At 43.8% G+C, this 13,155-nt stretch overlaps 1 protein-coding gene across 15 annotated transcripts in view; it reads right to left on the minus strand.

Moving 5' to 3' along the window:
• Positions 1 to 13,155, minus strand: part of ELMO1 (engulfment and cell motility 1) — a 574,098-nt gene that overhangs the window by 16,924 nt on the left and 544,019 nt on the right. For all 15 annotated transcript variants that reach the window (XM_070059729.2, XM_089316113.1, XM_002713762.6 and 12 more), the window contains one exon: positions 9,391 to 9,498. In XM_070059729.2, coding sequence (XP_069915830.1) covers positions 9,391 to 9,498 — 108 coding nt within the window. The remainder of the gene's footprint in view (positions 1 to 9,390; positions 9,499 to 13,155) is intronic.

The following is a 13,155-nucleotide window of genomic DNA, read 5'->3' on the forward strand; positions in this document are numbered from 1 at the left end:
GAAGCAGGACTCCGCGTCTGCTACCAGTTACCATCCCCAGGAACCACCACAAAAAGAAAATAGTGGTGCAAAGAGGAAGAGAAGTCAGGCAGTCTTAGGAGTAGAAACTAAACTAGAGATGGTCTCTGACTAAAGATGGTTTGACTTTACAATGGTACAAAAGGGATATGCATTCAGTAGAAACCACACATTGAATTCTGAATTTTGGTCTTTTACTCCACGCTAGCGACATGCAGTATGATCCTGTCTCAGATGCAGGGCAGTGGAAGTGAGAGCAGCTCCCAGTCAACCATGACATCATGAGAGGAAACAGGTATTCTATGGTGTACCTTGTTGTTAAGCTGTGACGTTTTCTAGGTTAGGTGTGGTAAATGTATTTTTAAAAATTTATTTATTTATTTTTTATTTTTATTTTTTTGACAAGCAGAGTTAGACAGTGAGAGAGAGAGAGAGAGAGAGAGAGAGAGAAAGGTCTTCTTTTTTCTTTTGGTTCACCCCCCAAATGGCCACTATGGCCAGCGCGCTGCGCCGATCTGAAGCCAGGAGCCAGGCGCTTCCTCCTGGTCTCCCACGCGGGTGCGGGGCCCAAGCACTTGGGCCATCCTCCACTGCCCTCCCGGGCCACAGCAGAGAGCTGGACTGGAAGAGGAGCAACCGGGACAGAATCTGGCGTCCCAACTGGGACTAGAACCTGGGGTGCCGGCACCACAGGTGGAGGATTAGTCCAGTGAGCCGCGGCGCCAGCCTGTATTTTTGTTTTAAAACATACTTTCAGCTTATGATCAGTTTATTTGGCCATGACCATATGAGAAACATTCTTATATTTTGGCAAAAAAAAAAAAAAATCCTTGGAGAGAAAGAGCTATGTCTATAAGCAGTTTATTTAATTAAAACAAAGATCTAAAGAAAATCTATATAATATTGTTGGGAGTGATGCATTAGAAGTAACAGCAGGTAACAGTGACAGTAATAGTAACAGTGATATTAATAATGCCATTACAAAGGGATTGTTTGTGCCAGGAGGAATGCCAAGTGGTGTACACACACCGGTGACTCTCACTTCTACATGTATTTAGTTTCTCAGTTTTGGATAAGTAAGGAAAAACAGCCTTATCTCAAAAAATTTGTTTGACTCTAAACTGTTCTGATTTCATTCTCCAAAGTCTCTGCCATCTCATTAATTCTCACAATTCTGTGAAGCACATTCTATTATTACTATTTTACAGTTTTTAACTAAACAGTTAAATAAAGCACATTCTATTATTACTATTTTACAGTTTTTAACTAAACAGTTAAATAAAGGGAACCTTTCTTTCTGATAGGGGATTCTGAAAATAATGCAGTTAGATAAAATGATGTTATCTTTTGTCTTAGGAATTGGAAGAAGATGAGAAACAATATGGAAAGGTTTAAAACTTTTGTTAGAATCAACTGAGAGGGGATTGGTGCCGCGGCTCACTAGGCTAATCCTCTGCCTGCAGCGCCAGCATCCTGGGTTCTAATCATGGTTGGGGCACCGGATTTTGTCCCGGTTGCTCCTCTTCCAGTCTAGCTCTCTGCTGTGGCCCGGGAAGGCAGTGGAAGATGGCCCAAGTGCTTGGGCCCTGCACCTGCATGGGACACCAGGAGGAAACACCTGGCTCCTGGCTTCAGATCAGCGCAGCGCACTGGCCATAGCCAGTGGTGTTTAGAACAAGAAACAAGCAGTCCCATTTCATGTTGTGTCCCACGCCATAGACCACAACACGTGTCTGAATCTCCTCCCTCTACATGGCCACAATTTGCATTTCTAATCATTTTAGGAAATTCTTACACAGGGTTGGGGGTTGGGAGCCAGGAGAGAGCCATCTCTCATCTGCTGGATGGGGCCTGGGCCAGGGCTATGGCCATTTGTGGGGTGAACCAGCGGAAGAAAGATCTTTCTCTCTCTCTCACTGTCTAACTTTGTCTGTCAAAAAAAAAAAGAATCAACTGAGAGAATGAGAGCAAGAGAGAGACAGAAGGCAGTAGGAGAAATTTAGTAGTTGGAAATTTAACTTCAAAAAATGCAAAGTCATCTATCTATCTCTGATTCCCAATCCTTAAATCCCATGTGGGATTATGAATCTAGGAGCATATGCAGGCTGACTTGGTTTTATCAAGGGTAGGAATTTAGGATTGTGGAAAATTTCAATAATAAATTCCTTAGGCTCTCTGAATGATGAATATAATTAGAGATTTCATAGTTACTTCACATAATTTTACTGGGGAATTGGGTTGTAGGTGTGATGAAGATTAAATTGATAGAATGTTAAAGTTATAGAACTGTAAACCCTTTAAAAGCTAAAATTTCCCAGACACTCTAAAATTTCTAAGAATATATTGATAGCCATAGAGTTCTTTGTAACCCTAAGAGAAGGGCTGTGCCGAGTGCTTCTAGGAATTTCTACAGGCTCCCCCACTGCCTGTCTAACACCTGCCCCTCCATTCTGCAGTTCTGATTCTAGACTGCTTTGGTGGGCATTATGCATGCTAAGGAATACCTTGCTTTCTTTTCCTGCCCTCATGATAGATTCCAGCAAACTGTGCAGTTAGGTGCGGTCATGTGAGTGATTCTGGCCAATGGCATGTGTGAGGAAGTGGTGTGCCTCTTTTTCTGCAGAGAGTAAGTTCAAAGTCCACATCCTCTATTGCCTCTCACCCCAGACGCAGAAACTGAAGGAGGCATATGTTGTATGCAGATGGCACGGCTGTGGATGGCAAAGCAGTCACTAGCCTGTGTCCTGAGTGACTGTGAGGAGCAATCCTTTGCCAGCCCATGCAAGCTGCACAATGTTGGTGAGAAATAAACTTCTGTTGTGTTACGTCACTGAGCTCTTGGAGCTGGTCCTGGAGCACAGTAGTGCAGCATCTCCTGCCTGGTGTAAGCTTTCTCCTTAGACCCCCTTTCTGCCTTTCTTCCCCAGCCCATTTGGATTGGTGCCTTCCTGTACATGGTCGCTCTGACTCCTGAGCCAACCTTTGGCCAAGAACACTGACTTCTGTTCTCTGCAAATCCATTGTTTCATAACCTTACATCAGTCTCACCTCCCTTTTCAGCTGATCTGGCTGCCTGATCACCACCCAGGAGGGGACAATTGGACACTTTGGGAAGGTGGTTAACTTTTCAATGGAAAATCTACCATAAAGTGATTTTGTGTGATATAATTAGCAAAATCAATTAACAAACTCTTCAAGCTTCAAATGGAGTTTGAGTCACAGTTCCTTGTAGAAAGTCTTTTGTTTTAATATATTACAGAGCCAATGACCTATAGTGTCTACCAGGTACAAATCATAGGTTGCCCCTTGGCTTTGAAAACCCATCATGTGGAATTGGACAAGAGTAATAACAAAAGTCTGTCCTGGGGTCAGTCTTCAGATCTCTAATGGGAAGTCTTCAGGGAAGAAAAGGCGCTTTTCCACTGGGTTTTGTGGCAGTACGTATTTCATGTTTTTTATATGGATTGTGCTCTATCAGGGAGACGGGCTGCTGTATCGCTCATAGGATTATGACTAAAAAGAAATCCTAAAAATACAGTGTGGCTTTTAAAGGTTGCTTTTTTACATGGTTTGTCTCCAGATGCACTGGAAGATTAGGGGTGGAAAGGGCTAAAATGCCCCTGTAGTCCCAGCAGCAGGAACAGAGGGGTCAGAGGCACACCTCTTGAATCTACACTGTAAGGAGGCAGCAGGGGATCTTGATGGCTTCAAAGCCAAGCTAGTATTTTGATCAGTTATTTTTATGTTAGAGCAAGATAAAATTGTGGGGCCCACAGACAGCAGAATAATTGGGGAGGGGGCGTGACTAGTGAAGGAAGCTCTACCACCACTCTGACTTCCTGGGGCATGGCTTCATTCTATCAAATTTTTAGCTTGAGCTGGATTGAGAACATTTTAGTTCAACATTGCTATTTTACAGATGGAAACAATGAGGTTTAAAGAGCAAATACAAATTCTGCATGTTGGGGTCAGAGCTGGGATTAGTGCTTTTTTTCTTACTCTGTTTCCAGGCCACAATTTGGAAGGTGACAGCACCCCACATCATGTGGCGCAAAAGCCCCACATGTACTAGTCACTCTAGACATGCTCAGGAGGTTTTTGATCGCTAATGTCTGTGGAAGGAAATTTGTGATTTAAAACAGAAATCCTACTAAAAAAAGCAAAAGTAAAACGTGGGCACCATGATGAAACAGCTTTAGTGTTCACTAGTGGAAGCCGAAACCAGGCAGAAACCATCTGCAGGAAGTGGCCAGGAAGCCTTGAGCATTTGTTGTGTGCACAGCTCCACAGTAGAAGTTCTTGTGTGGAGCTATACAGAAGGGACAGGAAGATCTCAGGACAGCTGAGTGTGGAATTTCATCTTTCTAACCAGACAGGTCAGTCATGCAGCATGCAGTTGGAGGGCTATGCCTTTGGAATAGAGAGCTGAGGTTTGGATTCCAGATCTACCTACCACTTTAGGCTTAAGTTCTCAGAGCCTCAGGTTACTTGCAAGCAATGAGTAGCTATAACACTATCCATCTGCAAGGATTTTTCTGCAAATTAACTTCTAATGCTGGAACCAAGCAATTGTTGACTTCAAAAATATTTTAAATTTATTTATTTGAGAGATAGAGACTAGGGGAGACAGACATACAGAGAGAACGTGCTACTCCCAACTGGTGATTCACTCTCCAAATGCCTGCTATGGCTGAGGCTGGGCCAGGACCAAAGTTGAGAACCCCATGATTGGCAGGAATCCAATCACTTGAGCCTTCCAGGGTCTGCATTTGTCAGAAGCTGGAGTCAAGGCCCAGAGCCAAGAATTAAAGCCAGGTACTTTGATTTGGGATACAGCCATCCTAACCAGTGCTTTAAATGCTAGGGCAAAAGCCTGTCCAGTGGGTAAAAATCTCGGCCATGGCGTTGAATAGCTGCATTCAAATCTTTGTTCCAATTACTAACCTGTGACCTTGAACAAGTTATTTACTTTTCCTATACCTCAGTTTCCTTGTCTGTAAAAGAAGGGTACTAACATCTACTTTGGTTTGTCAAGAAGATAACTTATATAATGCTCTTAGCATAGGGCCTGGCATATTTTATGCTCACAATGTCATTTGTTATTTTGAAGATACTTCAAAAAATCAGCACAAAGTGGAATTCAAAACTAAATTTATTTTGGTGCAATAAATCTTGAAATGCATGCACACTTCCTTCATAAAATGCATTTTCCATGAACTTTTTGATGACCCTTCTTCTAGTTGATTCCCTGTAGATGGAAGGATGCAGATTTTTGCACTGTGCTTCAATGACCCAAATCGCCCCTTTGCCTCGCTGTGTCAGCTGTTCTCTCATCTCTGTGAGAAGCTTAATCTCCTTATGGAGGCGTGGGTGAGCCTCTGCTTCCCTCCCAGTCCCTTTGATGTGGGATGGAGAGGCGCTGGCCTAGATTCTTTCAAAGGGTGACAGTCATGGGCCTGAGGCGTGGCTATGAAGCAATGGAGCCTTGTGTGTAGTGGGAGCAAGCACAGCCTGTAAACCCAGTGGGAGAGATGCAGAGTGAGCCATGGGTTTTTAAGGGTTCTATTTCCTCACAAACAAAAGGAATATGAGAAGAGGGGTTTCCTAAACTTTGAGAGAAGACAGCTAAAAGAGGCCCTCGGTCTTCACTTGCACTGGTTGTGTTAAGAGGATTCAGTTCCACTCTTTGATTCATCAATATCTCAATATTCACTCCTGATTAACCCAAGGGGTGGAAGACAATTTTCCCTTTGGTCTCAAGAGAGGGCACTTGTACGTGGCAACGGAAATGGCACTCAACATTAATTAAAGGGACATCTCATTTTTCTAGTGGAATGAGGTTTCTGACTTAAGAAAGAGCTCCATGAGGATGGGTATTCTTGCAGAATTGAAATGAAATGCAAATCAGGCATATTTGTTTGAAATGTTTGTTTGAAAACTGGTTTGAAGCAGCAAATGTATTTCCTAGGTCTAGGCCATCTCATTTCAAGCACAGTGTGGCTTCTTTTCACTTGTTTACATGAATGTACTGTCTTTTCTGGCACACATGTGCAGACAGATACACTCTCACTTATGCACAGGTACAAAGACTCTCGTTCCATATGCACACACTTACAGAAGTATTTATTTTGGCTTCTCTGGCAATGGGCACACTGTGTATGGAGCAGCTCTTTGGGATTTTGCATTACTGATTTCAAAGGCCACAAAGGAAAGGACTGGACAAGAGTTTTGGAGGCAGTGAGTGTCACAAGGGACCACTCAACCTGCTCCAAGTATCAGGGTCATTCTTTGGTCACTACCAACGCTGTGTGGAGATTGCCAGCTCTGGCCTTGCTCCTCTTCAATCACCCTGCTAAGCCATCTCTCAGTACTGCTCAGTCCTACCTGCCTGTTTTCAGCTTGGGTTTTTGGCAGTTGGGGGAACTGGCTGGGTTGGGAGGTACTGGATTGTGAGCAGCCCAGGAACTACCCCTAGAAGGCCTGACTGCTATCCATGCGCTTGAACCTCTATAGGAGCAAGGCTACCAATTTCCTAAATTATCTGGCCAGCTAGAATCAGGGTGCTGCCTCTTATAACTGGCAACACTGCCAATCAAATGCCTACCTTTGGGTTGAAAAGTGGATTATATGTCTATCAGTATGGGGCTATTTAACGCATGTGCAGTGAGAGCACTGGTTCACTGGGCCGGCTGGGGAGGAACGAAGCAAGCCATCGAGCTGTGTGTTTCCTGTCCAGAGCCTTTTTCCTGCCTCTTGGTCAGGGAAGTGAAGAAGAGGCTGCTTGTTCTGACCAAGAGTAACCTCTAACTCTTCTCATGTAACCACTGGAGAGCGGTGAATCTGCATGGAGAGCCCCAGGACACTTCTTAGCTTTCCAGAGAGTTTTCACTTGAAAGTTTCCACCAATTAACAGCATGCGAAGTAAGATAAGGACACAGTGTGAGTTCTTCGTAGAGCTCACTCAATTCAGCAGAAGGAACTGTCATGTACTCCAAGATTAGGTTCTTCTTATCTTTAATTCTTATGATCAAAGACCCTTCTTCTATGAGCAATTTGTAACTTTAAATCTCAGAAATTTCAGAGTCTGTTTTTTTCACATCCATTTTTTTAGCCAAAATTAAAAGTTGGCAATGCATTATCAATTCATAACATTGGTTTTTTTTTTTTTTTTAAACTGCTTATTGGTAAAAGTCACATTTGGGGCATCTACATGGAGTATCATGCAGTTCTCCAACTTGAGTGTGCATCAGAACTGCCTGGAGGCTGTGAAAACAGACACTGCTGGTGCCCAAGCTCAGAGTTTGACTCAGCAGGTCTGGGCATGGGGTCTGAGGGTTTGCATCTCTATCCAGCTCCCACGTAACACTGCTGCTGATGGTCTGTGGACCACACTTGAGAAGAGAACCAGTGGTCTATCTTGCCCAGGGTGGGAAGCGGTGGGCTTTCTGCATCTCCTATCTACAGGCAAAACCCGAGGCCTCCCACAACAGGGGCACAAAATCCTGTGCCTGACTCTGCAGTGGTGGATGTGATTGGTCCCCCCTCCACTTATGGTGCCAGCAATGAGGGCTGGGGAGGCAGTTTCCCTATGCCCCAAACGAGAGGCTGCTTTCCGAACTAAATGACACTACAAAGACCAGCTTATCCCATTTTTAAACTGGAGGAAGGGAGAATGTTCCAGGCTGTCTGCCTGAGATGTCAGAACAGAAGCTGAATGTCAGGAAATTTCCCACTCATGGTTTATTTTCGCCTTAGATGGCCTTGAGCTGTGAGGAAAGCAGTCCAAATTCGAATTCCACGGGCCCTGGGGTGACAGGAGAGAAGGTGTGGGACTCAGGGGTCAGGACGGTCTAGGACACGCTTCTCTGAACAGTGCAGGTCAATGTCACTTTCAAGGTTACATACAAGTGTCCTAACTGCCTTTTCCCTCTGTGCTTTCTCCACCTGGGGTATTCTCGGAGGTTTCAGTCACTTTGTCTCATTTGTTTTCCAAATCAATTCATCACACTTGTTCATTTCAATGTTTCTATAGTACTTTGTTTAATGTAATATTTAACCCTGAACCTGGCATTTGGTATACTGTTAGGCTAAAAGAATCCTGCACATTACTGCCTCTTCTTCAAAAGCACAGATGTTAAAATACACAACACACAGAAGATGCAAATAAACATACATAGTATGTATTTTGGGAATTTTTAGTGAATAATAGGGTATAATCGATCATAGAGTTTTCAAAGCATCTGAGTTACTCTTTAAGGTAAGTCCGTCATCTGGGTCTACCATTAATCTGAATTATAATTATGGGATATACTACACCCTAATGAATAAACATGATAGGGGTTAAGCATGTAAGTTATATAAAATTATTTTAGGTCATTAAAAAAGATGATTGACTGAATCGGGTTTATATTGTTTTTGCTCCTTGAAATAGCACCTCTGTATATAATGTAAAAGTGCATGTTGGGGGCGGGTGTTGTGGTTCACCAAGTTAAGCCACCACTTGGGAGGCCTATGTCCCATCTCCTGCATCCCTAATACAGTTTCCTGCTAATGTGCCTTGCAGCAGATAATGGCTTAAGTATCTGGGTTTCTGACACCCACAAGGGAGATCTTGATGGAGTTCCTGGCTCCTGGCTTCAACGTGGCCTAGCCCTAAATGTCTACAACAATCAGTGGATGGAGTAGATGGAAGACCTCTCTCCCTTTCTGAAACTCCCTCTCCCCGTCACCCTGCCTTTTAAATAAATAAATAAATGCATAAACAAACATTAAACCCATTTTTTGAAAGTGGATATTGGTGTTTCATTGTTGCAAGTTTCAGGAATGATATCTGAACATCTTTTGATGCTATCTTCTGTTTAGTCCCAAACAAGGTCTTATACTTGATTAGGATGCTCAGGCCAAGACTATACATAAGAAGAGACACTGTCGAAGGTTTATTTGGACTATTAGTGAACATATTTTTAATTGATCCATATTTGAGGAGAGAGAGAGAGAGAAAGAAGAGGGGGATAGAGATATCTTCTATAGGCGGGCTCATTCCCCAAATGCCTACAAGATCCAGTGCTGCACAAGGTTGAAATTAAGGAGCCAAAACTCAATCCAGCTTTTCCAAAAGGATTGGCAGAGATCCAACTCCCTGAGTCGTTATTTGCTGCCTCCCAGGGTCTGCATTAGCAGGAAGCTGGAATTGGGAGCAGAGCTGGGATTCAAACCTAGACACTCCAATATGGGATGCAGACATCTCAAGTGACATCTTAACCACTAAGCCAAGTGCCTGCCTCTACACTGACCGATTTGGGGCATGATACATTGTGACTAGGACAGAAGCAACCAAGCAAACCTCAGGTTTTCTATGGAAGAGGCACTTACGTTTGTCCTGCAAAGAATCATGGGGCACTTCTCCCTGTGGACTTTCTTCCAGATCTCCATAATGCAGGACCTTGTGATTTGGTGAAAGCCGACAATACCAGAACTTGTCTGAGGGAAAAAAACACAAGATAACGAGATAAGCAAGTCTGGATTCCAAAACACCAACCTGATTAATTCTTAATTCTTTGCAAAGCAAGAGCTTCATTTGACTTTAAGTCTTATGGAAGCATGAATTTGAGGGCCCAAGAGTAAACTCCACTTTGATTCTGATATTAGTTATCCTTCTCCTGTTTGGTATACCTTTGGAGACCATCAGGAAAGTCTTCTATTCCTTTAAGCTCAATGGCAGTAGGCCTTCTGGGAGGGGTCTATAGATGGTACACTATCAGGAACTCTATTAGTTCCACTTTCTACGATGCACACAGCACTCTACTGTCATTAGCATGGAAGGCAGACAAAGTCAGGAACTCTAGGAATAGCGTCTGCCTTTGTTCTTGATGACACTAACAGAAAGATGGCGGAAACACTTGCTGCTTAGCTCTGGGCAGTGGGAGTGGGGACATTCCTTCTGGCTGTATCATAGGGAAACTGGGCACAAGAAATGCTTCTTGTGCAACATCTTACACTCACAAATATTAGAGATCAGAACATTCACAAAATATTTATCAAGACACCAGGAGGCAAAACAACCACTTTTCTTGCAGTGTTGGCATGGATGTTCGTTTAAAGGAAACATGAAAGGCTGCCTGGAGCTCTGTCGTATCTGTGTGGTGTGCAGATGCTGTAATTTTCTCTTTTCAGAAGTGTAAATGCCCTTGACTTACATGACACCACCCTCCTCTGGGTTTTCTTCTTCCTCTGGCTAATTCTTTACTTACCCTATCCAAGTTCCTCTTTCTCTGTTTTCTATCAGAAGGTGTAAGTGAGCTGGTTAGCTTGTCCACATAAAAGAGGAAGCCCTGGATAGGTTACCAAGTATGGGAAGAAGGAGCTGAAAAGACCCAGAAGCTGGTTTTGATTTGTAAGCAAGTAGGGGGAAGCTCAGCCAGTATTCTCCTAAAGGTAAAAGCTGCAGTCTTTAGCTCTGGAAGGTCTATAGATTGCATAGTTCTTTTAAAAAAAAATTTATTTGTAGGGGCTGGCGCCGTGGCTCACTTGGCAATTCCTCTGCCTGCGACGCCAGCATCCCATATGGGCACCGGGTTCTAGTCCCAGTTGCTCCTCTTCCAGTCCAGCTCTCTGCTGTGGCCCAGGAAGGCAGTGGAGGATGGCCCAAGTGCTTGGGCCCTGCACCCGCATGGGAGACCAAGAGGAAGCACCTGGCTCCAGGCTTTGGATCGGCACAGCTCTGGCCGTGGTGGCCATTTGGGGGGTGAACCAAGAAAGACCTCTCGGTCTCTCTCTCTCACTGTCTAACTCTATCTGTCAATAATAAAAAAAAAATTTTGTTTTCATCTTATTTGAGAGAGAGAAGGAGGGAGGAGGAGGAGGAGGAGAGAGAGAGAGAGAGAGAGAGAGAGATCTTCCATCCTCTGGTTCACTCCCAAATCCCCCAGTAGCCAGGGCTGGGCTCCAGACCAAAGTCAGGAGCCCGAAATCCAATGTGATTCTCCCATGTGGGTGGCAGAAACCCAAGTATACTTCAACCATCACCTCCTACCTCCCCAAATGTATAGCAGCAGGAAGTTGGATCCGAAGTTATACCAGGGCTGGAATCCGGCATTCTGATATGGGCTGAGATTGTCCCAAGTGGTGCTGTAACTGCTGCGCCAGACCCCCATGCCTGTGTTGTGGGTTTTTGTCATGAAGGGAGAGAGGCTATGAAGGAGAGCACGGCTGCCAGCCCTGCCCAACCAGCCCACTGACACATGGGGTAAAGCAGCGTCAACATCAGCTTGCTTTTCAGTTTCTATTACGGTAAGAAAAATGTGGATTTTTCTTTCAAAACCCAGCATGATGTTGCTAGTTCCTTATGCCCTCTGGGCAATGAAGGAGTGGATTGCGTCACCAAAAGCAATTAACAGGAAGCAGTGAGAAATTATCAAAGATTGATTACCAGCATTTAAAGAGAAAATAAGAATTAATAAGGAGGTCTTCCAGTCATTTATAAGTGAAAATACTATAATGGTCATCTTTTAATGCCCAAACTCAAAAACTGAAAATAGGGAGACAATTCTGTGCTTTTATCTCTCCCTCCCTTCATCCCTTTCCCTCTCTCTCTCTCTCTCTCTGTAGGATCAGAAGGAAAAGCTAGTTCAAAACTAACTCAAAGGCTGGTAAGAAGGGTTGATTAAATCTATTTCCAAAGTCACATGCAAATGTTTTTATGATACTAATAACCTCCCACAACTGTAATTCTTGCATCCCTGTACAACAGAACTTTCTGCAACAATGGAAACTCTCTATATCTCTATACAATTATACAGCAACACTTCTAAAATTTCCTTCATTTTAGTTAAGTAAGCCACAGAGAGCCGGCCCCCAGGCCTTCAGAGGAGACAGACAGGCTGAGTAACAGCGACTGTTGCTGATTGTGAAAGGCTGGTCATTTAGGGAGGCACAGGGCACAGCAGGAACCCAGGCTTGATCAACTCTGCCATGAAATCAGGGGCCATCTTTGTCTGACGGCAGAGCCTGCAGCTGGAGCTGGCTGTCAACCCACAGGGCCCTGGAGTCCTGTGATAGGAAGGCAGGACAGCTTTTGAAAACAGTGTCATTAAAACAATGTTATTAGGATTTCAGTTTCTTCCTAGGTTAAATGAACATGTGTCAAGTCTTCAATGAGGTCATAAGTCTGCTTCCGCCTAAGATCCAACACATCCAAATAAACAGATCCAAACAGAGGGTTGAAAACTCTGTTTAAAGGGAAATGCCACCTTCCGGATGATGAGATGCAAGATCTCTGTGGTCCAGTAAAGTGAATTAACAATGACAGATACAGACGAAGGTCATTCCGCCTTTCAAATCTTCCTCAGTTCACTGGGTAGTCTTCAAAACAAGACAATCATGTTTGATTCCTGAGTTCTGTCTCCCTGGAGACAGCTGTCTCCTTTCACAGCACATGACTCCAGAGCTCAGACCTCCAAAGATGATTTGACATAACAGATGTCCTGGAGTCACAGATCTGAGTTACACACCCGGCCCTCACACCTATTAGCTGTGGACTTTGGCCAAATAATAGAAAGTTTAGGGATCCCTGGTCTCCACTCATCAAGCAACAGTTATAATTATATGAGCTGTATAGATCCCATCATACTTCTTTCAGAGGGCTGCCTATCTATAAATATTCATTCCTTCTTGATTTCCACTGAATGGAGAACCCGCTTATCCATGCTACTGGTTCCGGTACCTTTGGTGAACAATGATTATCTGTTATTTTTATCTATTGCATAATACACTCTCCCCCCCAGAAATGAACTGACTTTTCTTCATTTGAAAAATGTGCATTTATTTCTATTTGCCTTTTTGTAGAAATGAATTATGATTAGGGTTCATGAAATATGAAAAGACAATTTCAACAAAGGAGAGAGAAAGAGTGAGCCTGCTCCCCAGAGTTTATTTGGCTACTCTGCCTGGATATCCTGCGAGGATCTAGGTTTCTTGACTCGTCCACAAAAGCAATGGGGGCACAGAGGTCTTGCTGGAAGAAGCAGAGAAGCATGACTATTCCTTAGAGCAGACAGAGTCCCAGAACAAATCTGTTATGTGCACATTTAGGTAGCAGGTGCTGCTCCATGGACTGGGCCAGGTGCTCAACAAGAAGGA

Source organism: Oryctolagus cuniculus, chromosome 16 (genome assembly GCF_051225735.1).
Source record: "Oryctolagus cuniculus isolate XC-2025 breed Fujian yellow rabbit chromosome 16, ASM5122573v1, whole genome shotgun sequence".
Taxonomy (NCBI): domain Eukaryota; kingdom Metazoa; phylum Chordata; class Mammalia; order Lagomorpha; family Leporidae; genus Oryctolagus; species Oryctolagus cuniculus.